This window comes from Amblyomma mixtum, chromosome 5 (genome assembly GCF_055824585.1).
Source record: "Amblyomma mixtum isolate Tamu chromosome 5, ASM5582458v1, whole genome shotgun sequence".
NCBI classification, from domain to species: domain Eukaryota; kingdom Metazoa; phylum Arthropoda; class Arachnida; order Ixodida; family Ixodidae; genus Amblyomma; species Amblyomma mixtum.
Window position 1 is genome coordinate 954,574 of NC_143016.1, and position 26,631 is coordinate 981,204.

At 50.1% G+C, this 26,631-nt stretch overlaps 1 protein-coding gene across 4 annotated transcripts in view; it reads right to left on the bottom strand.

The window, feature by feature from the left end:
• Window positions 1-26,631, bottom strand: part of ATP8B (ATPase phospholipid transporting 8B) — a 122,489-nt gene that overhangs the window by 38,056 nt on the left and 57,802 nt on the right. The window contains exon 2 of one of the 4 annotated variants that reach the window (XM_089542944.1): window positions 23,782-23,884. The exons of 2 other annotated variants lie outside the window; for them this stretch is intronic. In XM_089542944.1, the coding sequence (XP_089399070.1) occupies window positions 23,782-23,818 (37 nt within the window). In that variant the 5' untranslated portion in view covers window positions 23,819-23,884. Of the gene's footprint in view, window positions 1-10,066; window positions 10,492-23,781; window positions 23,885-26,631 lie in introns of those variants that run through there. One more of the 4 variants, XM_089542943.1, reaches the window with a different exon arrangement.

Genomic DNA, 26,631 nt, shown 5'->3' on the forward strand with positions numbered 1-26,631 from the left:
TGGCTACGTTCCGTCGGCAGGAAAACAGCCGTTTTTCACGACTGCGCTACCCACTACTTGAAATGCTCACCATAGCAATCCGAGTGCACTCGGGATCGCAGGTGCACGGTTATTACGTTTCATGGCGTTTTCCGGACAAGCGCAAAGTCATCCCGTCCCGAAATTTTAATCTCTGCAGCTGCCACCAGATCCCACTTAATTATAAAACAGAAAAAAAAAATAGGTGAACGCGAACAGTACAATCGGTACGGAGAAACGGAATGAAACAATGCTCCTACGAACTCTAGCGAAACAGCAGCGTATGTAAGCCGCTTTTCAAGCAAACAGCCAGTGCCGACACAAAAGCTAGTCCGTACGTACGTGCGCGCGATAACATCAGGACCCTTATATACACGCGCTCATTTGGCGACACATCCACACTACTTGAACATCTATATATCGACCCAGTGGCACGATTATCGAAGACGTTCGAAAACACACGACTGCAAACGCAACCACAAAAAAAGCTACCAACCGGAACGGCCAGGAAAAAATATACGTCAGGCTCACTCGCTCTCCACAAACAAAAGGGAGCACCTGAAGATAATATCCCGTTCAGAAAAGCGACAGCCGTGTCCAAGATTTGACTGCCCGCCGCGGTCGTTCAGTGGCTACGGCGTTCGGTTGAGTTCGCGGATCGATCGCGGCCGCGGCGACCAGATCTCGACGGAGGCGAAAAAAAAAAAACAGAAAAAAAGATGACCGTGTTCTTTACCATGTCAGTGCGCGTTAAGGAACCCTAGGCGGCCAAAACTTATCTAGAGCCTTGTACTGCGGCATGCCTTATATCATATAGACCATAGCTTTGCTCCTTCACGTAAAGCCCACTAACCATTAACCATTAGCCCACTAACCATTAAAAACTGCGCTATTAAAAGAGACACGCATGACACGGTGTCTACTAAAATGCTCCATCCGACGAAACTCCGGCGAAATGCGTTACACATTCTCCAAGACGGACAGGTGTATTGCAAGTTTCAGCGGAATGCGCCTGGACGAAAGGCGCCCGACGAGGAGAAACCACTTACACGCAGGGTAAAGAAATCCCGTACGTCTTCCACAAACACCTGCCACGTATTAAGCGGGCGGCTGCATGTAATTGATCCGGCGATACGCTACTATTGGCCCAGCTCATTCTATACGTTAGTAAAGTGACTGTCGCCAGAGAAAGAAACAATCCAAGTTCACAGCCACGAACGGTCTCATTCCTACCGCGACAGTTCATACACAATTGCGTTACCCTGATTTTGGCTACTGTTTGTTTCTACAGTCGAACCTTGTTATAACGGAACGGTTTATAGCGAAATAATGGATATAACGAAGTATTGACGATTCCCCTTGGAAGCTCCACGGGCTATAACGAAGCTACGGCTATAACGAAGTAATCGCGGGGCTCCTTCAACTCCGTTATAACTAGGTTCAACTATAGTTGTTCTGTTGTAGCCCTTTTGACCCGACCACCAAAAAGCCGTACGTCTGCCATTTGAGACACGCGCGTACCGCGTTAGCGGCTCGAATACTGAATACGAGAAACCCTTCGAGAAACCTACGCTGGCTACGACTCGAGGCTAACCCCTAACACCCCCCCCCCCACCCCCTTGCGGGATACTCGCCCCTACAGAAGACAACGCAGCGCGAGACTGCTCCGCCAAAGACCCGGAGCGCATACGGGCGCAATTAGGAATATGGATCGAGTCGCAAGCGAGCTTCTGGCGACAGCTATATAGACTACAGGAAAAAGGAGGGAACAAGCAGCTTTTTCGCCGAAAACTCGGGGCGCCAAACGAGCTCCACTTTCGCGGAAACCGTCCCAGCAGCTCCCGCCGGATGTCTGAGCGGCGCGCTCGCAATTTACGCGCGGATTGGAGGGAACGCCGAAATGACGGCGACGAGGCTCGGGAGGGTGAAGAGAAAAAATAGGGGGAATATAAAAGGGAGAAACGGAAATCAATGGGCCACGTGCGCAGTGGCGGGACGGGATTGGTGTCCCACAAAAGACCGCAGCTGAAGGTGAAAGCCGAGTTCTGCGGAGCGCGTGCTAACACGGAGCACGCTCCTGCGTATGAACTTTCCTAACGCGAAATTGTTTTGTGTTTATACACGGGCGCGCCAGGAGCTTTCGGCAACATAAACGTTGAGTACCTCCTAATTTTCGCTAGGTAAAGCGTGAGAAAAGTCCCTTCGCTGAAACGTGCTTCGGATTATTATGGCTGCATCCCACTGTAGGTGCACGTTACACGCACGGTTTCCTTTTTTTGTTTATAATTTCGAGGACTTGGCATGCGGCACAAGATGTGGTGGTACGCGTGTTGTAGCTGCACTGCCTGCCCCTTCCATCCTCGCGAGTGTAGCATCGCACGCAATGCCATCTACCATATGCTTCTCGTTCAAATCTTTTACATTTTTCGCCGGAATGCAATCACCGCGTTCGGGAGGGAGCTGCAGGGTGGTTGTCACCGCGGCCGAAAGCCTCTTCCCAGCAGATACTCGCCTCGAACTCCTATAGCCTTCAAACAAAACTCCGAAGACACAATTTGTTGATGAAGGTATGCGCAGTGATCCTCTCAATCATCGCGACAACCAAAGTGAAAATCTGAAGATGGCAAGCCGCCGCGGTGGCTCAGCGGCTATGGTGCTCGGCTGCTGACCCAAAAGACGCGGGTTCGATCCCGGCCGCGGCGGCTAGAATTTCTTTGGAGGAGAAATTCTAGAGGCCCGTGTACTGTGCGATGTCAGTGCACGTTAAAGAACCCCAGGTGGTCGAAACTTCCGGAGCCCTCCACTACGGCGTCTCTCATAGCCTTAGTCGCTTTGGGACGTTAAACCCCATAAACCTAAACCTAACCTGAAGATGGCAAGGGTGGGGGAGATAGGGACGTCTTTGTTTAAGGTAACGCTTAGGGTGGTAAATAAATAAATAAATAAATAAATAAATAAATAAACGCGGAACAAATTTATAATACCGATATTATACTATCACGCAGCCCTGGCTGCAGGCAGGTACTCTTGAATGGTTGACAGGAGATGTACGCCTGGTATTCTATGGATGAGCCCATTATGCTAATACGAAAGAACGCACGTTACAGCGTTCAACCAGAAATTACTGCGCAATTAAGAGTGACAAGCGCACTTTTTTCTTCCTTGACAATGTTTCTCTACGAGATATGTAAACGAACCAATGAAAAATGCCCGAAGTCGAGAGAGGGGGGAGGGGGGGTTAAGCTCGCTCTGGGGGCAGCCACAAGCAGTTTACGAGCAGGCTCGCCCGCACAAACAAGCTCGCCTATCGTTGCCGCGGCGCCTGTCCTCGAAGTGCAAGCGCGATACGGCGGCCGCAGCTGCTGCCAGACAGCAAAGCCTGAGTCACGCGCTTCCCGAAATCGCCCAGGCACGATCGGAGGAGAGGAACCGACTGCGAAGAAGAAGAGAAGGCGCGCGTGCTTCCACGCGAGGAGGCCCGATGCACATTGGACGCACGAGTACTGTGCAGCAACGTCTCTAAAAAAAAAAAAAAAAAAAAGAGGCACTGTGGGAGAGCAAGTTTATCGTGTTTGACTGTTCTCAATAAAATCCAACAGCTGGGGCTTTCGAGTCTTGATGTCGGTACAAACTCCGATCAGAAAGGAGTAAAAACGGAGTAGGCTGTCCTCTATGGCGCTCACCCTTTTACGAAAGAGTGCGCTGGTGGAAGCTTCTTACCTTTTCACTCCTTCCAGTTTAGAGCGTAAGAGAGCAAAATACACATTCATTATTGAGTGGCTGTGAGTCTGAATATTTATTTCTGAAGACTACGATTCAAGTTCGTGTCGTAACTGAAAACGTCGCGTGTCGTGAGATTGCAGTAAACGGGCGCCGATCCTGAAGGGTTCCTTCAGCGACGCGGTAAAACCGGCCTTATAAAACCCTAACACCGCATGAAAAAATTCGCCAAAGTCAGCACTGACGATAACACTTGAGTCGCATGCTCCGCGCCGTCCTCGCGGGAAAATGCTGCTGTGTACTGGCGAATACTGTAGCCAGAAAGGTACAGATTAGTTCAGTCGCGTTTTTTTTTTTTTTTCACGCTACAGCTGTACTGAAACCAAGCAAGGCGCGGTAGAGGGTTATGGACAAATCTTGACAGTCTGTGTCAAGGCGCGCCGAAACCCCACTGCAGGAGTGTTGTTCCATAAGAAAGGGAGCAGGCCAATTCAGGATTACAGGACAGCATGGAATGAAGCATAAGGCATTCCTTATTCCACCGCAGAACGCCTTTTCCCATTCTTTTTAGTTGCAGTCCGCTCACAAGCCCGTACATCGTTCAGGGCTACTTTTTCCTATTCATCTCCCAAGCTCGAGTGGGAACCGCGTACAACCTGTAGCCTCCTACCTATGCGGACACGCGCGTGCAGTGTATTCGCTACACGTAGCCACACACACGGTGTGCGCTTACAAAGACACGGATGCTCTTTTTCGCCATCAAGGAGAAAGTGACAATGTTAAATGCATTCCATATATTAAAAAAAAAAAACGCAGACGACGGAACTTGAACCGGCAAGCTCGTGCTTTAGCAGCAGAAAAAGCAGCACCAGAGCCACTGCACTGCAAGCCATCGACCCGCTCATACGGCCGAGCTCTGTGACGGGCCTGGGATGTCAGCCAGCACCGATGACAGGATAATGACGTGATTGTGTGCGTCAGCGTTGGGATCCCGTAACGCGGCGCGGACAGCGGTGACTGGGATCGCACACGCGATACCTCTCCGTCCCAGAGCTTGGCTCTGCTCCTTAGGCGTCCCCGCGATTATGACGCGCCGAGAAGGCTCCTGCGACCCCCCCCCCCCCCCCCCGTACGCACACACGCACAAGCGCACACACACTACAGGCAGAAATTACTAGGCGATCTAATAGCTTTGGAAGTGTATAACATTGTGGAGTAATGTCAGCTGAAGAAGGGTGATTCTCGCTTGACTATCTTCTCTCGCACAAATAAGTGAAAAAACATAGAAGAGATAGACTGAACTTTATTACAACGCAGCATAAGTGTTCGGGCCCGAACGTCCATCCACAGAAGTGTGCTGCGCGCCACACTGTCCTTCAAAAGTGATTCCGCATCACTCGTTGTTTAACCAGAGATTAACGTACTTCACACTGACCCCAGCAGCACGGTTCCACGGCTACAAAGCACGAGGCTGCAAAGCTTTACTTTCCAAACCGCGCGTACCCAGTTCAGAGTTTTCAATAAATGTGGGTTCACTTTGCCATCTATTCGTCGACAAAACCACCGCTAAGCCATGCTGTAGTGGGCTGTCTCGGTTTTTTAAACACATGCAGAAACACGTGAGCCCCTCGCTCACTGCAAATCAATATCACGAGATCATAGTTAAAAAAAAAAAAAAACAGGAAGCTCATAGCGGAACGTCGAAAGTTCAATCGAAAAAATATCAATTCAGTTCAGTTCAGAATTAGTTTATTGTTTCAACCGACACCCCTAGCTGCCCTCTCCGGCACGGCACGCAGGCCTCCGTTTCGCGAGAAATTTTTACACATTATGCTAAATTGAAAAAAAAAAAAAAAAGTCTACAGCTTCCTTTCGTAACATGCATGATGTCATGTGGATACGCATTACGATTATTAAAATACTTCGAAAAACGAAATAAAAAGGGTACTCCGCGTTCGTGCAGGACTTGGTAGTACTGCACTTAACTACGTGGAGAAAGGGGCGAAGTAGTACATGTGTGGAGAGGACTGCACGCACGTTCGCGCACGCGTAAACAGACACGGCTCGCCGGAAGAAGAGGGCAGTCGGCTGAAAGGGGAACGGCGCTTCTCCGAAAGCATTCTCCCCCCCTCCACAAACGGCCATTGTGCCCGATCGTGCCGCAGCACGGGACCGCTAGCGACAGACGGCGAGAATGATTTGTGGTCGTGGCAGCCACGACTGCGGGGAGGGCTGCCGGCAAAAGGAACAGCAGCGGCAGAGCGCACGGCCGCTGCACGCGACGACGCTAAGAGAAGAGTGTACGCGCATACTGCCCTGTCTCTGTCCACGGCCGCGTTTAATTGAATTGCCACGAGCGATGTGAGAGCGCACTTTGCACGTAGTGCGAAATGCACAGGTGGGACAAAATGTAAACAAGGCCCGAGGTGATAACCTAATCTAACCTAATCGCAATTACCCCCGCAACAATTGCATTTGCAGCCGCGAATGCACACTCTAAACACGAATACATCTACAATGGAGTCAAAAGGGAATATACTCCCTTTTTACACCTTTCTGTTTAGAGTGCAGGAACTCGGCCCCATTTTATCCCAAGCTCTGTGCCAGTTTCAGGGAGGAGGATAAACTTCATTTTCGCCGACAAAACTAGCAGACGTTGGGGGGTATGGCCCCATCGAGTGGCCATGAGCCCGTGTGCACCAGTTTGAAAAGAGGGTGGTCGGATTATACGAGAACTAGCCTAGTTTTTTTTATTTTTTGTTTTCTCAGGGGTGCGTGTGGAGGCCTTGAGGGCGGGACCACGAACGACACACAAGAGGGATGACGCCGCACACTCTCAAACAAACGGCAGATGAAATGCGCGGAGTTATCTGGAGTCCATTTTCTTTTTTCTTTTTTGAGACATAACAAAGAACAAGCGAAGTTAACAAATATCAATGTTTCGAACTGCACAAAAATATTCTTCCAACTTGCGTGTGCGCGTCTTCGAATGCAAACCGACAAAACAGCGTGAAAAAGCCCACAGCCCTGCGAAGCGCGGTACTATTCACACTGTCGATACACGAAAAAAAAAAATTAAAATTACGCAACGATCGTTATTACACCTTAATGACTGTAGAGCCAAACTGAGTACTGCCCGTTTCAGAGGCGTCAAACCCGACGTTGGCGAACAAAAACACCCCCACAAACTGTTCCGGCAAGCCGCGCACGCGAGACAGGCTCGCGATTCTAATGCGCGTGGCGTTCCTTCTCTCGGCGCACACCGCGGCGATGTGCAGCTTGCGAGTCAATTAGGGTCCTCCCCTGATTGACAGCGGCGGCAGCTTGAGGCGCGATCTCGCGAGCGGGGAACACACTCGAGACAATGAGAAGAGGGAGAGGGGGGGCGGAGGTGGGAATGACAAGCGATTCACTCGGTCGTCGCCCCTCCCCTTCCCCCTCTTACTTTAGCGCAATCAATGTGGCCAACTGAACAATGGCCGGGAACGGAGCGAAAGCACCGGACTGCTCCGCCGCTTACCGTGGCAAGCGAGACACACGGAGACAGAGAGAGAGTAGGGGAGGGTGCTATCAACACCGCAAACATTGGACGGAAGTTCCCGGTGGGAATGCGGCGACACGACAAACGACGCGTCCTTATCGCGGAAGCACCGCGCGTTGCCTCCCGGGGCTGCAAGCAGTCTTCGTGCAATCGCACAGTGTCGCGGGCATAAAAAAAAAAAAAAAGTGTCACGATGAGAGTTGAGTCGCACCTAATTTGAACGCAAACGTCCAGCGCACAGTCGCAATGCGAGTGACCAGTGAGTACCTTTTTAATCAAAATGGGGTTGACACGACGACCCAGTTAAGGAGACGGGGAATGTACAGTACGAGAGAGCGGCGAAATCGAGACGGGCACGGATGAGCGGTCCGAAAGTCGCGGTCACGTATAGTTTCGATTTCCTCGCCTCGGCGATTCGGCGCGAAAGGACATGAATGAGGGAAGTTCGGCCACAAATAAGGGGGGGGGGGGGGGGGGGGGGGGGGGGGCTAGGTTCACGCGCATTTTCGCAGGACACGCCTCTTGCACCACTTTTCACGGTCCCGTCCGACAGCCGGCCACTACCGTAGAAGGCACGCGAGACAATGATGAGTTGTGCATTGAGGGCGGAAGCTAGACGACCGGGAAAGTACGAGTACTATAGTCGACCATGTATACAAGATGCCATGCGCAACACGCACCATGACACACGGTCGTAACACAATAAACCCTCTCTAAATGATTGCCTTATTAGTGCGAAATTGTCGCAATGCTCCTTCGTTCCTTCTAATGACACAGTCGTTAAAATGGAGCTTTGACATCCAATGACATCGCTAAGCAGCTGCAGGGAGTCTCTTTCTCGGCTGGCAATAATGAAGTGAAAAGTGAGCGTCTGTCCCGGTTTTATTCTCACTGAACTGAAGACGAGCCGCGAGCAACAGGTTAATAGTCAACATAGGAGACCAATGCAACGTCAACATTCTCAACAGGAAAGCCAACGTCAAGAGTACTTCAATGACCAATGTTCAAGGTTCAACGCAATTCAAATGGAATGACAGCAATGTTTCAATACGACAGAGCTCGACAGAATTTCAATAATTTTTCATGGGCCAATTTTTGAGAAATCACAACGTACCCTCAATTTCATCTTCGTTAGAAAGAGACTGAAATATATGTAACGCCAGCATTCCGTAATTATATCTGAAGAAACTAATCCATTCATTCTAAGTCAGTTTCTTATCCAATACGCAAAACGCGCACTGATTGTAATTTGGCACATGAGCTGACACTTGTATCACTCAAGAGCACGTGCTTCTGCTGGTCCGGAGACTCAGACGTACGCCACCGGCGACAACCTTCTTGCTGTAGACCTATACTGTATGACAACTTACGCCTGCGATAGCAGCAAAACCGACTTTTCGTACAGCGGAGACAACGGTGTCAAAATGCGTATACCGGTGGTCTCGCGCAAACTTCGACATTTGATCGCGCAACTCCCTTTCTACGTTCTTACTGCCAGCCTATTAATTTAGCTGCTGCAGAGCACACCGATTCTTTAGCAGGCTAAATTTACAGGGCTCTAGCTTTGCCGACCCCGACACTGATCGATGCATATATGCAGCCTCTCTAAAAAAAGAAAAAAGCACTTCATGTCGAAATACTTGGTTGAGTACGCCGTATGCGTGCATTACTCACATTATAATTACTCCTCGAACAGCGTTTCTCAATGCCACACCGTACTTGGAGAATTCAAAAATAAAGGCGTGAGCCGGATGTTAATCCGATTTAATTAGGGAAATCGGCCACACAGGGCAATAAGTCGAAGTTTCTAATTATGCTCGGAACGTGCAGATCGAGTTCCCGCGGCAAAAAGACGAGTTCAGATTCCTCTTCACTGCACTTATTAACAATTCCGCACGTTTAATGCGTTTTATTTTTTGTTCACTGGAATTCAGAAATAAATACACGCGTCGAGGAGGACGTCACGTTTGCCCGAGGGCGCCTTTCAAACCGCGACTGCAGGCCTCACCCCATAGCGAACGTCCACGCGTGAATTCAATTCGCTACAGGTGAAAAGACGAAGCAGCCAAATAAAAGAAAAAATTGACAAGCCCTACCCTGCCACCGCATCGAAGAAAATTGCGGCTGATGGCGCCTTTTGAGGTAACGACGGCTCACTCATTGCGTCCCGTCGTGTTCGCGACGGACGAAAACGCTTTCCACGATAGAAAACGCACGCAGTTAGCAGCAGTGGTTTGATCGGGGCACCGCGCGTAGCCACAGGTGCGACAGTAGTAATACGATGAGGCTGTGCCACGTAGTCGGCGGACTGCAGTATCGCCGTTATGAACACGCTACTGTGGGCTGCAGTGTGAGAGAACCGAGAAGCGCCCTCCTTGACTACCGCGCACTCCACTCGAAGCGAATAAAAGCGGAAGGAAAACGTTTCAAAACGGAGCCAACTTTTAGTCTCCCGTTCAGCCTACCGACCACGCGTGGCTTGATGGCAGCATTTACATGGAGTGTGAAACTGAGCCGGTAAAGTCCCCTCGAAAAATGACATAGTGATGACTATCCCTGGGAATTCTCTCCGAGGCTGAGCGCGCGGGCCACCGGACACAAGCCACCTCCCGAAGGCGTGAAAACAACTTGTCACGTATGCGAAATACCAGATGTGCCAAACTGACAGGCCCTTCGTAATGTGAAAGGACCAGCGGGGGGGAAATGCGCCTAGTCCCAGTTACCACAGCATCGACAGGGAGCGAGAGGCAGCAGGGGCGAGGAGGAAGGGGCGCGCTGTCCACTCACGCCTTGCGCTGGCGGCGGCGGGTCGGTACTCCTGGCGCGGCGTGCTGGGCGCGTACTCCTCCAGCTGGTGGTCGGCGGGCGGCGCGTCCACGAACGAGGCCCGCCGGCGCGCCGCCGCGCTCGACCGACGGCGCTCGCTCAGCGTCGGCAGCGGCGGAGGCGGCGACTCGCGCTTCAGGGGCATCAGCATCTTGGCGCGCCCTGTTGCTCTCGCTGCGGCAGCAGCTGAGCGCCGGCGGCGCGCGGTGAGCGCGCGCGCGAGCGCTCGACGACACCGCCCGCACCCAAGTCGTGGCCGCCGCCGGAGAGAGCGCGCGGTTTCCCGCGGCGGCTGCTGCTGCTCGTGCTGCGACCGCGGCCGGCGGCGGCGCGAACCGCGGCTCAGCGGCAACCGCGACCCGTCGCCGTCTCTCGCGAAGTCCGGGGCGCGCGCGCGAGGGGGTCCTCTTTGGGGCGGCAGGCCCCCGCCCTGGGGCACGGCAACGCCTTTCCGGACACGGAGCCAAGGGCGCGTCTCTGTCCGCGCGCGCGCCGCCTGATGGATGGCGGCGAGGGGCCCCACCACGCGCCTGATCAGCTGTGCGTGCGTGAGAGCATATCCTACGCCCATCGGCTCGCCACGCGACCCGTATGCGCGTGCGTGCGTGCGTACGGAGGAACGGGGAGGAACGCCGATAAATTGAACTCGTACTACGCCACAGCGTTCAGGGACAGAGGGCAGTGACGACACAGGGCCAAGGGGAACTGCCCCGACGTTGTTTTGCTTGGCCGTGGGGTACAGCGGGCACGCACGGCTTCAGCGCGTGGCGCGCGCACAAGTGCCGCACATGAATTAAGTCAGCACACGTTTGACGCATCCGCCACGTTGACACTTTCTCACGCGCACGACGGTGTTCCAAGGGGGAAAAAAGGCGCTCTGACGACACTACTTACCGCCTGTACGAACACAGTAGCGTTAGACATGCGATGAGCAAGGAAGGTGGCTGACGGAAACAACGGAAAAGAAAAAGCCGCATAACTTCACAAGGAGGCCGGCAACGCCGCAGAGACGTCGGACAGCACACACAGACGCTTGGCCCAGCGAACCGTCCAACTTCCATCTCATTAAGAAGCCAGACGCGCAGCTTTCGAAGGAGTGCGCGCACGCTTCCCAAGGAAGCTTCCCGGCGCCCTGAAAAAGGCGTCAAGCAGCGCTCAGTCCAGGCAGTGCCTGTCTAACACCCATTTGCGCCGCACGTCACCTGGACACGCAGCCGTGGCTCAACGGCACTGGTGACTGGCTGCTGAGCACGAGGTCGCGGAGTGGAATCCCAATCGCGGCCGCCGCATTTCGGCGCAGTCCTCCACTACAGCAACTGTTTCTTCTCTCTTCCCAAGGCGCAGTTCATGGTATACCCACCACATCAAAAAAAGAAAAGAAAAGCAATCCTGCGCCCTTTCCTCTCGTTCAAGAACATTCACATTGATATCTTAACGCCGCTTTAGGGACCTACATATTCCGATCTGTCTTCCTGCTGTATGACAGAGAAATCGCAGTCGTACATGTATTCGCGAGAATGCGCGGCACCTTTAATATCGCCGTGCGAACCGAACAACCACTGGCAACGGTACGCGTGATTACGCTGCAGCGCCGATAACCTGTACACATTCTCCACCGCGTAAAAATTTATCTTCGGGACCATCGCAAGCAAAGGCAAAGGACGCGTCGCAGCGGCAAGCGACGCTGTATGGCCTCAATGGCCGGCCGGGCGTACGCTCACGCCGTAGGGCCGCCGCCCACGCACGACGAGATGCCCACACGAGTCCCAGCTAACACAGTGAACTCCCGGGAGAGCCCGCGGCAAAGGCCTTCTCGTCGGGCCCTGACCAGTCACCCGGCGGCAATAATCGACTCACACACAGGGCGGACGATAGGGCCTCTCGGAGCGGTGAGAAAAGGGTTCCGATATGCACCGGCACTGTCTAGGACACGATATCACTTACGCTTTGCCCCCCCCCCCCCCTTCCAACAACACCGACGACGCCGGATTACTTGCGACACGAGCTCCTAACCGCTATCGCGTTAAAACAAACACAGCGCCCTCATTGCATCGGTGTGCCCGGCCGACTGTAGCGCTCCTGCACCATCGTCCACGCCGCAATACACTGGCGTTTGGCGACGAAGCTGCGCTAAGGCCCCCGAGCCGAATACCGAACTGGACAACTCAGAACCGCGGTTCAACTAACGGTCGTCAGTGGCGCGTTATCGCACGAAAGCCGTGTACCTGTTGCACGATCTCTGCTCAAGGAAGTGGGCCAAGAGGTAAGTTACACAGTATACGCGACAGGACTAGCACACGGTATGGTCGGAACTATCTTTACGAGCATTAAGATCGGTGCGCAATCCTTTCATAGTACGTTAAGTTGGCTTTTCCACGCTGCACGTTGTACTCAAAATGGTCACTAGCCGCCAGTAAAACGAGGATAAAGTGCTGAACAGACATGTCACTGCATCAGAAGGACGCTGTTTCACGGGAACCACTTTTGAGATGTCCTGCTTCATAAAACCCACGAGCATCTGTGTCTAAAAAAAAATTGCTGTTCAGTCATTAGAACGGCATTCAACGCTGAGGTGTAGCCAGCTTAACATTTGCGTAAAGAGCCCATTGAGCCTTGTAGTTGCTTCACAGGCGCACATCTTGGCACGTAAAAACACTGTTCCAGGTAATCAGTGCTTCCGCGAGCGACAGCGGTCTTTTCAGAATTGGGTGCAGCGTCAATATTGAAGAAAGAAAAAGGAAAAACGAACAGGAACTCGTGAAAGAAGGTTAATGAAGCAGACCGTTAATTGGCTCTGGAACGGCGACAAATGACTTCGTCCCCGGACTGTGCCCTATTACCGATAGAACAACATGCAAGAAGATTACAGGGACGCAAATTTTTCCACTGAGCAGAAAAAGAGAAAGAAAAAAAAAGAAACAATTTATTCTCCCTTTAAAGGATCCTAGGCCGCGGCATTAAATAAGGGGGATAAGATCGATAACCTATGTGGGCGGTCAATAATAAACCTCGAAATGTACTTACTATATGCTACACTAACCGACAGGAACCAAAACGAAAGGCCCGCTCGTAAACTCTGAGCACTGTAAAACGATTCTCAGTCGGGAGACCTGTTTGTCAGAGAGATCAATGCGCGACGGCAGAAAATTGCATATATAACGTCTAAAAAAAAATAAAGACGGATTCGAGACAACCAAGAAAAATGAAACATCGATTTCGTTATACTGGGGCGCTGTTTCCAAGCTGTACTATAGTCTGTCTCTGAATACCATGTATAGAAGAAAATCGCAGATTTGGCAACGACCACTAAACTGCGCTGGCGCTAACTGATGGTGGAAGGGTTTGACGCGGGAAAAAATTGGTTAAAAGATGTTTTATTTTTCACTCCTACGTGAATACGCTCTAAGTTGCCCCCCCCCCCCCCCCAACTTTTTCATTTTTCTTTGTGTTGACCTGTAGACTTGACAGCACTCTTACAGGATGCAAGGGCACGAAACTTGGCCAACTTTCCCGATCTGACGGAAGCTCTTAGGCGAACGACCAATTTGACAATCCCTTTTTGATTTCCTTCTTTTTCCCTCTCCCTCTCGCAAGAACGGTCACGCGCTTGCCCATCCATACAAATGACGCAAGAAGCGGGGTCACTCCAGGCACAACTAAGTGCGAGGACTGAGACTTAACGACGGTTCCGGTAGGGGGCAAAAAAAACAAAAAAAAAAACGAACGAAACAAAGACAGGCGAAGCGTCGGGGCTTCTCGGGGCGAGTTCGACCGCAGACTACTTCAACTGAGTCCGTGCCCCAGCCCTTTTTCCACTGGCGCAGGCCTATCCTCCTCCCACCACGCCAAGAGGATGGGCACAACGGAACAACCAACTATAAAAAGCAAAAGGGGGAGAGGGAGAGACAAACAACGCCGCCATGAGCGGACTGTCACTCGCTCCTCGTCGCCCTCAGTGCAGAAGAGGAGGAAGTTCCGCAGAAACGGGTCGATATCAGAAAAGAAAAATAAAAAGATTGAACGCCAACAAGGACGGCGAAAAAACAAGAACGGACCAAAGTCTGGCGCCTTCACGCCCGCCCACGGTCAGCCCCAACAACGCCGGTTTATATAGAATCTCAAAAGTGTACGGGAAGATAAAGGAAAAAAAAAAGGAGTAGGACAATGAAAAGGAACTGGGCCGCTCTGCACTTTTCAGACAGTAGAGCAAAGAGGAAGATAGAAAGGGAAGTAGATGCCACGGAGATGAGAAAGCACCGATCGAAGCGTTGCGGACAGGACTTCCTCTCGACTCGCGCGGCCCGGGGGCCTAGCACACACGGAGAGAAGATTGAGGGGGGGAGGGGGGGGGGGGGGCGATAACGCGTTTCCGGCCATCCGAGTGACTCGGCCCCGGTTCAGGAGGGACGAACGAGGACAGGCTGATGGAAGCCCCCACGCGCGCAGCGTCCCCGAAGAGCAGTAGGGTGCACCACGCATCGGCACGTCTCAGCTTCGAGCCAAAAGGGGGTTAAAAGGGAATAACTGTAGCACTTATTCCTCGTGGCGAACACTCAGCCCGTGGGGAAGCTACCTGTGGCTTATGATCCCTTTGCATTCAGCATCCTCAAGGGAGTAAAGTGTCGCTTTCTTAGGGAATAACGGTTGTAGCGACGCACTTCGATCGCAGAGGAATGGCTCCTGTAGCCCCTTTTAGAACTTTATGTGCGCATTCAGGCGAGGCAGGTGGTCGGCCGGCTGGCCGCAAGTGTCTACGCGAATTCGAAATTAAACTGTCTGGAAGTGAAGAGTTAAATATTGAGGGAATGGTCGCATGCCAAAAACCAAAACAGGAGAACACGAGGTACGCCTTAACAGTAGAGGACTACGGATTTATTTCGGCCACCTTAGGGGTTTCTTTACATGCACCGACATTTCAGAACACGCGAACGTTTTTGCACAACCCACGCAACAAAACGCGTGGCCAGGGCCCGAACCGGTCAAATCGTGTTTGGCTGCCGAACTGCACAAGTCGCTGAGCCACCGCGGTCGGGTGGAAGCGAACGCTATGTTGCTAAGCGAACGTTAGGATTTCTTTAACTGTCATGCAGTTTCCTTTTTTTTTCTTCTGTTCAGCGTACTGATTTACCAGTGTAGTACATGCACATAATTGTCACCACCGTCACCGACATTAACCATTAACTACATCAGGCAGGGTTTGCGCCATTATCAATCAATCTATCAATCAATCACATACACGCGCACATACAAACCGGCTGAGCTCACGCACAGCAAGGCGATGGCGACGTCTGTAATGACCCCTTCAGAATCTGGTGCAATGCTATCTAAGCGTGCTACTATCGCGTTCGCATCTCCAACATATATAGTTCAGCATGCCCTCAACCCTAACGTAGGAACATTTTTGCTCCTTAAAGGAGACAATAAAAGTAAGAGCGTGGTCCAACCCATGTACGAGCAATTGACAGCCCTGCACGTTTGCCCTTCTTATCGCCTTGACGCACCCGTTGGTTTCGCCCGCAACCCAATCTTCGTTGGGCACGCCCCGCGGAGGTATCCACAAACCGCACAATTTGATTCCGCACTTGAGATTCCGCACCAGCGCAGCCGTCCTCAGACGAAATGTGTACTGGCCAGGCGAGCAAAATGGATATATATGAGCCACCATTTTTTCTAGCTTTTTTTATTTTTTGGTTGGAGGTGGAGTTAAGGGAAGGGTAGACGGGGGGACAGGTATGTTGGTAAAATGTAATTCTTTAAATTTCGTCGTCACTTGAGTCCAATGGGTGGCGGCGCAGTTTGCACATTAAGAGTTTCAATTGTGCCCACGAAAATCTTACGCACGTAAAAACCCACGACACGTTATTGTCATTTTCACGTTCGTCGTCAGCGTTGCAAAGACACTGATAAGTACACTGCGCCAGAGAGGAAGAAAAAAAAATAAGACGGGGGAGGGGGTGACACAAAGAAATTTGAGCGAGTTAGGCATATTCATCGATTTTCTCAAGTCCGTCGATACCATTGATCGTGAAACCCTGTTATCAAAGTTAAACACGACGGTTTCAGGAGAGTGTTCTTCAGTTGCTATAGGATCCTATTAGCAGTGTCGCCGCCAGCCAGTCGTTATCAATAATCATCTTTCTGAAGTGACAGCAGTTCGCACAGGGTGCCTCAGGGCAGCATTTCGGGCCTTTGCTCTTTTCTGTTTGCATCAACGATCTAGTTAACGTTGACAGCACAGCAAGAGTTACCATATACGCTGAAAACACGAGAATACTCCAATAACTAGGCCGTATAGAAAGCATGTTATTTCGAACGCCAATCTGCTGCTAACTATACTATATTCTCGGAGTATCAGTAATTAACTCCCCACAAACAAAGATAAAACGAAAGCCACCCCGTTTAGGCCAAACGATCTCAACGTAGACGCACAATCCGTACGTTATCTGAGCACTAATAATATTCAAATAGTATCTCAAGCTGAATGTCTCGTTATCTCACAAAGACGCAGTTGCAGCTAAAATTTTTCGCGACACGGGTATCCTCGACAAATTGCGATACTACGTACCTGTTAGCATCAAACATTTACAACTCCTCGTTTACTTCTCAAACCAATTACTGTCATCTACAGTCGAGCACAACTACTTGGTCCGATATAGCTAAACGTTACACAATACAAGAGAAGAAAATCCGTGTAGCTGTGAACGTTGTATACGATAGCCACACTGGTCCTCTGTTTAAAGAAATGGACATTCTCTTTCCTCCTGAGATTTATACAAAAAAAGCAATACCATTAAGCGTTATAATAGCGAAATTAAGCAGAATAACAACATTTTAGGTCACATGGGAACTGGTTTGGTTTGGTTTCGTTTGTGGGGTTTAACGTCCCAAAGCGACTAAGGCTATGAGAGACGCCGTAGTGAAGGGCTCCGGAAATTTCGACCACCTGGGGTTCTTTAACGTGCACTGACATCGCACAGTACACGGGCCTCTAGAATTTCTTCTCCAAAGAAATTCAGCCGCCGCGGGCGGGATCGAACCCGCGTCTTTCGGGTCAGTAGCCGAGCACCATAACCACTGAGCCACCGCGGCGGGGCACATGGGAACTCGCAAACTACATGCACGTAACACGCGCAATACTAAACCCTGTGAAATACCACCAAGCGCGCACTAATTACGGATGCCAGATGCTACGCAATACCCTCCTATCGCTTCTGAACGAGGAAAATGTATCACAGCCGCAGTGCTGCTTTCTAGTGCACCTGCATTTATGTGTCTTTTTTTGCACTTCACTATATAGTGTATAGGTAATTAAGCGCTCTTTGTTTCTCTTGTAAATATCGTTTCTGATGTCTCGAGTGCTTTTGTGCTGCCGTTTGTTGCCCATTCCATGTATGCGGGGTTCGTCGCACAGCCCGTTTAGAGGCTTTTTTGTTCATGGTTCTCAACATCTGCGATGTTATAATTATAAATGAAATGAAAGTTAAATGAAAATAGCAGCAGGAAAAGGAAGAATAAAAAAAAACATCAAAACTCCGTTGAATATCCCAGCGCACTCAGTACGAAGTTACAATTAAACGAATTTTAATAAAGTCTCGAAAGAAGATTTTAAATAAATAAAGAGCCAATCAGACTGATGACGCTCAATAACTGAGCTCAAGCACACTTTACAAACACAGCCAGAAGGTCAAGGGTCACCAGAGAATTCCAGTTCCTACATGAAAAGGTCAAAGGGTCCCACGGCGCGCATACAGCAGGAAACAGCGGGCCACACTCGCACCTAGATCTGAATCGCCATAGCTCCTTTTCAGCGCAAAAAGAAACAACAAAAAACGAGCGGAACTAATCATTATTGCAAAGGAAAGCACGACGCCTGTAGAAGTAGCGAAACACACAACACAACCAGTTAATTAGTAACCGGATCTCGCACGCCTGCTGCCGATACCTCTGTACAAGAGGAGTTTGTAATAATAATAATAATAATAATAATAATAATAATAATAATAATAATAATAATAATAATAATAATAATAATAATAATAATAATAATAATAATAATAATAATAATAATAATAATAATAACAGGATATGAGGAAAGGAAAATAAATGTATTTCCCTTCACGGTGGACACCTCAATCATGCCGCGAGGGAAGGGATGAAGTAGAGAGTAAAAAGAAGGAAGCGGGAAAGAGGCGCCGTAATGGAGGACTCCGGAAAAAACTTTCGACCAGCTGTGGTTCTTCAACGTGCACCGACACTGCGTCGCACAGGGACGCCTATTGCAATCCTCCTCCATCGAAACGCGGCCGAGATCAAACGATCGAACCCGTGCCTCGGCAGGCGAATGTCAAAGCAACATCGTAAGAAAGGAAACGGGGTAACACAAAGCAGAGGCAGCGTACGAGAGCGGCAAAACACACGAGCCACGCGTGCTGCCTTCAGGGGAAGCGGCACTCGGTTTACACACGAGGCACGCCCGATCGCGCGATGGCGCGATCGAACATGTGACCGCGCCGGGAGACAACGTGCGGCCTGGGACACGTTGGCGACACACACGCACACAACAGAAACGCGGAAACCTTCAGCTTCTCTGTGTTCTAGCACGTGCGAGACTTTCTCGTTTTGCAGTTATCACTCCCGCCTAGTGTTGTCGATGTTCATCCGCAGCTCTGTCTCCGTAACATCTTTGCTGACAGTGGTCAGAAATATCGAAGTAACCTTGCGAGAAGACTGTAGGTAGCCGAACTGCCACTGATAACACTGCGTCTAAGAAAAATTATAAAGCAGCGAACAGAAACAAATGGAAGAGAACTAAACAGCGGAACTCGAGAACCTTGAGTGGGTTGTTGCGCGAGTTGCTTACGCATTGTTTGAAACTTGCGCTAGAAGACAGGCACTGAGAGAACGAGGCACACACACACTGCGCAAGGAGGTGGTGCAAGAAAAGGGACACGTGACGGGACTGACTGTCCACTGTTTCTTCATGTGCACTATAGTATATGAAGAAACGCTTCATGAATAAAATTCAGTAGTCAGTTCAGCCCCGTAAGTGAGAGAGAGAGAGTGTGTGTGTTTTTAACAAGACAAATTTATATGGCGATAAGAAAATAAAGGCAATGAAAGTATAAACAGTACAAGTAGCCACGTCGAAAATGACGGTAAAGTGAAGGCTCGAAGTATCCGACAGTAGCTGAGCGAGATAGGGAAGACAGAGTGCCTTACAGGGGTCCAGATCCAAAGTTTTTGGGTGTCCGATGTTTTTTTTTTTTGAATGAGGCCCACAGGCCTATTAATCATGAAAATGATCTCAATACACCAGGGAAAGACGCAGCGTTAATAATTCATTACAAACGATTCCGTACCGGCAGTTCAGGTCTCGCTTGGCGCCAGCATTGAAGGGCACAATGATGTCACGGCCGACCGGTCCAACCTGGACTACCACAATACTGATGACGTCGGCGTCGCCGGTAAGCACTGACTGTTCCTGAGAGCAACCACTGGTTCGGTGACGTCACAACAATTGGGGCAAGTGCACCCTGACGTCACACGAAGTTGGGGGAAATGCCGAGAGATAACATTCAAAATCATAACAAATGACGTTTCACTCAACGCCTGCAAACTAAGCATACTATAAGATATCTCCTCGCGCCCATAAAAAAAAAATCGTTTGTTCGCGTTAGAAATGTGGTGCCTGGATCCCTTTAATAGCAGCAAGCAAGTGACGTCATTCAAAGCGCGGCTAAGCTCATTCGCGCAGCGCCGCGCCGTTCGGCCATCCGAACGTCTAAAGGGACAATGAGGCCGATTTGAATTCGATCTTTACTGATCGATTACCGCGTTGTAATGACAAAAAGAGGCCACTTTGTCAGGACACAGAGCTTTTATAAACTAAAAAAAAAATAGAAAAAAAGAAACTGAAAAAAATTATACACAGGTATCACCTGTCCTTTTTGTTTTTCACGAACAAACTGCAACGAGTTAAACTACTTTCCGATATAAGTAAAACAGCGCTAGACACGGGACGAAGGAAGAACAACACAGCACAAAGCGCTAAGAATAGGGCCCAAAGAACTAGAAATTAACTGTGTTAAGGCGGAGGCTTGTTCTTCCTTCGTCCCGTGTCTAGCGCTGTTTTACTTATATATGATGTACCAACTTGCCCAAGCCTCCGCCTCAATACTTTCCGCTCGCGGACCTCTGCGGCTAGACCCCACCGCCATCCACTTTCAACCTCTGATCACGGAGTCCACAATCTTCTCGTCGACGTCATCGTCAAAGTAACGAGTATGAATCGAATCCGTAATAAATAAAATTTTCACCTGCTGCCGAACGAACATCAATATAGTCACAAAAATCCACAAAACAGAACCTTATAAGTAACAAAAAATCGTATGACGTTGCCCTCAGTGCCTTTTTCATGAATTTGAGCTCGGGACAACGACACAAGGTCTTTTCCAGCTATTCGTTATTGATTTCCCTCGTTCTCACAAACAGCAGTTTTTCAAACGAACGCCAGGCGTAGCGGTAGTGAATTCGACGCGCGTGCAACTCTTTATCTATATAGGCGCAAACACGCGGGGTGTTTGACCCTACCGCCTGTACCTCGCACCACCGAACTTCTGGCAGTTTCCCAAGACAGATGAAGCAACGTTTGAATGGAAAGCGCTTCTCGTCCGAAGTAGAGGTCACCTACGTAGTGCGACGTTGGTGTTGTCATGATTCTCCCACGACTGTATGCAGAGAGTGCAAGGGCGGCGGGAGGGCTCAAAGTGATGCGCTCTTTGGAAAAAAGGATGTTCTAAATTTTATTTGAATTCTGAGCTCGTCTTTTCAACACGGGAACTCGATCTACACGCTCCGAACATTCTTAGAAACTTGAATTATTGTGCTGTGCGGCCGATTTTCCTATCGATTATAACTAAACGTCCCGGCTCCCTCCTTTTTTATTTTTCGAATTGACCTCCGAAAGTAGGAGTCAACCAACGCATGGAGTGCCTTTCAGCCAGTTGCGTGGCGGCTCCGCTTTCGCTTTCATTTTGTTTTTTAGGTTTGGTTTGGTTTATGGGGTTTAACGTCCCAAAGCGACTCGGGCTATGAGAGACGCCGTAGTGGAGGGCTCCGGATATTTCGACCACCTGGGGTTCTTTAACGTGCACTGACATCGCACAGCACACGGGCCTGTAGAATTTCTCCCCCAAAGAAATTCAATCGTCGCGGCCGGGATCGAACCCGCGTCTTTCGGGTCAGCAGCCGAGCACCATAGCCACTGAGCCACCGCGGCGACTATTTTGTTTTTTCCGTGAATTAATAGTCTTCGAAGTAGACAACAATAGCCGCAAATATTTAGGCCCACGGAAATAAAAATACGCGCGGACTCTTTGTTTTCGCAGAACACTCCACGCATTACTACGCATGCCTCCGCCGATGGCAGAGCGGCAAGCCGGCATGCGACTGGCTGAAAGGCCCTCCACCACGTGTTCGTTGATCCTCCTACTTTCGGAGGTGAGTTAAAAAAAAATAGGCGGGAGCTGGAATGTTTAATTCGATTTAATAGGGAAATCTGCCACACAGCAAAATAATTCGAAGTTCCTAGGAATGCTTGGAGCGAGTTGATGAAGTTCCTCCAGCATAGGGCGAGCTAAGAATCCACTTTAGTGCACCCTGAACAAAAATACCTTTAACGAAAAAGAAAGAAAACTCACATGACGGTAAGCCAGTGCAACGTGAGATTCGGCGACATTTTTTCACAGTGACGAATAAGTCGTTTATTCGTTATTTATTGCCTTCTCCGGTAAAGAACGCCTGGCGTCACCATGATGCTAATCATGGCGTCACTCCGTGCGGACCAATCAGTGTGGCCCGTCAATTGACACGCCACGCTGACTGGCACTTGCACTACGCATGCAGCACACGCGCCAATCAGCGTGGCGAGTTGTGGTGACGTCATAAATGATTTCTCTGTACGCTGACCAGTCAGTGTGACGCTGTGTTACACCAACGACACCAAAGCCGGCTCAGCAGTACAGGGAAATGCGACTTCAACAGCTGTCATTGTAAAAAAAAAAAAAAAAAAAGCTCAAGCATTTCTATTATGAGGATTATTTACCCTCCGGTAACTTAACATAACCGCCTCCGAAACCTAAAACGATACAATGCATTAGATTCCGCGTTCATGCTGCATTTCGTGCGGCGCTGAAACGGTTAATTAACTGTTTCACGTTAGTGTTGCCTTTCTCGTGTATGTAAGTACGAACTCGCTACGCCGACACGACTCGCGTACTTAAAACACGCACACAAACACCACGAGACAACGTGATCAGAGACATAACGGCGTTTGTTAATCCCAATGAGAAACGTGCCGACTAGCCCTCTTAGCGCGACGCTAATTGCTACAGCAGGGATCACGACAGAGAGCATGCACTAGCTTCCAGATCCAAATGGGCTGTTTTGCAGCAACAAAATGTCCGGTCAGCAGTCTGCTTCGGTAAACAGCAGAGACGAGTAAACAAACGTACACACACATGAACCCGCACGGAAACTCATTACTTCTTATCCAGGGATCCCGGCTATCCTTGAAGATCACCAAGGAAAAGGTAAAGGAAAAAAAAAAGAAGCAGGAACGCGCTTGAAACGGGAGCAGTAAAGGTAAGAAGCACGCAGGTATAACGCTAACGCACAACCGTGAACGGCTGCAGAAAGGACACATATACGTATACAAAACGCAGCTACTTAGTAATCTTCCATGGCGCTTAGTGAGTGCTAACATCCGACGGCCCCACGACAACAGCTTCTTTCCTAAGAGAGAGTGGGAAGAGGAAAGTTTGCTCTTTCAGGAGCTGGGTTAGTAGATGGTTCAGGAGCGCCCGCAGATAAGGAGCCCTTCCTTTTTCCAATTTACGCATTTTATTTTGCTCCCCCTTCAAAAACCCTTTCTTTCGGAAGCTATGCCAAGACAGTGGAGAAGCGTACAGTGGCGGAAAAACTCGCGGTTCGACGAAAGACGGTAGCCACGTCGTGGACTTGCAGTCAGTCGGTGTACACGAAAACAGGACCAAGTTCAATGAAAAACTAAACAATGCAAAAATCCGTCTTTTCCCCATTGCCTCCGACGGGCGTCAACCCGACCGCTGCCACCCCCACTCTCGGCATCAGCTACCTCTCTCCATCAGCGGGGGCGATGCGCAGAAAACGGAGCTGTTTCGCGCACGCGCCGTTTCGTTTACAACCCCGGCCAGCGTCGCCCAAAGCGATCGAGTGGTGACGTGATAAGGCAGCCACGTGACCAAAGTTTTCAACCGCGGCATCGGTTGAAAACTGTCGCTCATATACACATACATATACACATGCTCATCTACATATTTCTATACATGTACATACATGTGCTCATATACACTTATCCCAAAAGACTACGGTCACAGTACACATTGGGGTAGTACGCATTCAACGCTGTGCTCGTTTAACGCGCAGGCAAGCAGGGCGGAGGTATAGACCTTTGCAGTAAGGACTCCCTGGGCGCTGCCATATTGTTCACTGGACTGTCGTGAGCACCTCGCGCTAGCACGGTGGAAGCGGCGCGGAACCGGTTTCCGACAGTCCAGAGAGGAGGAGTTTCGACAACTCCCTCGCCCGATGCAAAGGTCTATAGAGGCGAGGAGGAGAAATGGGGAGGCGGCGCTCACCTTGGCGGACCTCCCGAGCCCAGCACGCAAAGCCCATGACTGGCCGCTGTCCTCAGCCATGCAAGGGCGCACCGGCGGCTGCTCGCATGCGCCGCCGCTCAACCTGCAACAGTGGAAAGAGAGAATGGGGGAAGAACAGCTTAGACACACACGACTCTCTCGAACATTACACCCAACATTGGTCACCTCGCACTTCAAGTACCGATAGCCTTTTCACCCGTAGCTGTACGTTTTCCACCTCTTCCTTTTACGAGTTCTACACACGTCGAAGCTCGGACAATCCGTAGTCCTGATAGATTGGCGGACTTTGAATTAAGCCAAAAACGACGGCATGATTACCCCCCTACCCTCCCCCTTCTTCCCTCCCAAATCTATCGCCCCAGGCAAGATAGAGAAAAAATAAAAGAAGTAACACCTCAAATTACCGACCTATTCCCTCGTGATGGTCTTGCCACTTAGTACTTTTGAACGGTTACGAGATGTTGCATTCGAACTATCAGTCCATTATGCTACGCTTAATCACGTCATTAACGAAGAGCCTCCCAATGCAAAGCGTATAAAGCGGGCAGACCTTAATTTTTTTTTTTGAAATTTCATTCGCCTTTCACGCCTGACCGCTTGCGATTCAGTGCCTCACATAGTGACCTGTATGCGCGAACATAAAGGTCGCCACGACAGCGCTCGCTCGGGGTCAGCGCAGTGCGCAAAAATAAATAAATAAAACAAGCACCTCCAGCATAACGGCGCTCAGCTCGGGCACCGAGCGCTCGCTGAAAAGCGCTGCAGCCCCTATAATCGCATAAAATCGCCGGGAGAAACGAGCAGCGGCAGCAGCCTTCATCTCGGTCGCTCGCTCCGGCGGCCGTTCATTAACTTGACGCAAAGCGAAGTTATCTGCACTTCGAAGTTATCTGCACGGCGCAAAGAACGGAGCGACATCCGCGCAAGGGGAGTATTCTTCCATTCTCGAACGAGAAAAATGCCGCGGTTAAACGGCGAATGGAACCCGCTAGCTTAAGGCACCTTATAGATCTCTACTGTATTATAGCTGTACTGCCTCCGACGGCGCGCGCGACGGTCAGCCCGCGATCGAAAGTACTCCACGGAATACGCCTCCTTTTTTCTATTTGTTCTCCTTCTTTCTACCTCGGTGGAGCCCTTTCGATGGCGCTGTCTATCAACGAGGGACACGTGTTGCAGCAAACGCGAAGCAAATGCCGCCACTCCGGCTGAGACTACGTGCGCGTTACAGAACAAAAAAAAAAGATGAGAAAAATTTGACGCAGTAAAAGAACATGGTCCCCCCTTCACTAAACAGAAATTTGCTCTGTTGGCAGCGGCGCCACAAAAAAAAAAAAAAATCGCGCCGTATAAAAGAGAGAAGGACTCTCAGGAATACGCGCTGGAGAGAAGAGAGTGCTGGCCCTTTCTCGAAACGTGTACGGCTGACACTGGACTGCGAATGTATAGACCAGATTCTTTTACCCTCACACGCAGGCTGCTGGCGCGCCCCTACTCTCGACGCCAGTCGCCATCTATCGGCGCGCGCGGCCCGATGGACTGCGGGTCGCGCCGGCGCCGCGCGTAGAATGCGTGTTTACGTGTTCGCTTCTGTCGTTGTAGGGCTTCATCATAAAGTATGAGGGTGTGTGCTGTGCGTCACTACTCACATTTTCCCACTACCAGACAGTACTGCGGTTATCTTGCGCGCAGTTAGTCGTTAACGTGACATCTCCGAGTTTTTTTCCGTTCATTTGGATGCGAGTGCGGCGAAGCAGTGCGCGTCTGTGTCGTTGTTTGTGCCCACCATGATGATATTGATAAATTATGATTAGCGCTCGTGTCCTGTCTTCACCTTTTCTGTGTCTCGTTTTTCGCGTTACGTTTTTCAATGATGATATTATGCCGGCTCAGGATTCTAAACGCTGGCACCGCAGCGGCGACGCTGCTCCACCGAGCCGCTGGTGCGGCGGCGCTGCTCAGGGAAATTCTGGAATAGTATTGCAAACAGCAAGAATTTTTTCAGCGGAGTAGTCGGCCAGGTAGCGTACGGACTGGAAACCGGCTTTTCTAAGCAGATTTCTGCGCTGGCATGTCGTTTGTTGCCGTGTTTTACGTGCGCTATCATCTATGATAATTTTAGGCGCAGGTATGTGGATTTATTGATTTGATTCACTGGTGTAGTAACTGGATAGGCGAGGTGCAGACTGAAGGTTGTCCAAAGAAGAGCGTGTTTTCGATCACCTCCTTGCGCTGAGCTTGCTCTAGTTCCCATTAAACACATTTCATGCACAGGATTGTAAGCACGACCGCTACCGATTTCAGTTGCTCTTTCCGCACGCAAGTCATAGGGATTAAGGGGGGGTTTAAGGGTTTACCGTAATGTCTTTCTGCTTTTGCTATCTACCTTAATCATAGGAAAATATGCGCAATTTTAATACATTCATTCACACTTAGCCAAACGCCTATGCAACGCTGTCACACGTGGCGAGAGCTACCGAATAAAATGAACGCGATTTCGGACCTCAGAATACGTGAAAGCTGGATTCGCTGCTCATATCCATTCAAGCTTTGATAATTTGAGCAAAAGTACGTTTTTATGCACCAGGTTGCATAAACCATGACAAATTTTGTTTTTTGTTGGCGCTGCGACTCAGTCAAGCTCACAGCGGTAATTTTTTGATAAACTGGCGCACCACGCATGCGACAAGAAAGCCCTATGTGGGTGGTACTTTATGGCCGAAGGATTAAGAGTGCATGGGAATTGGAACTGCATGCTAGCCGCACACCTAATACTTTATACTGAACAAAAAGTTTTTTTTTTTTTTGCATTGGAGCACCAAGACGGTA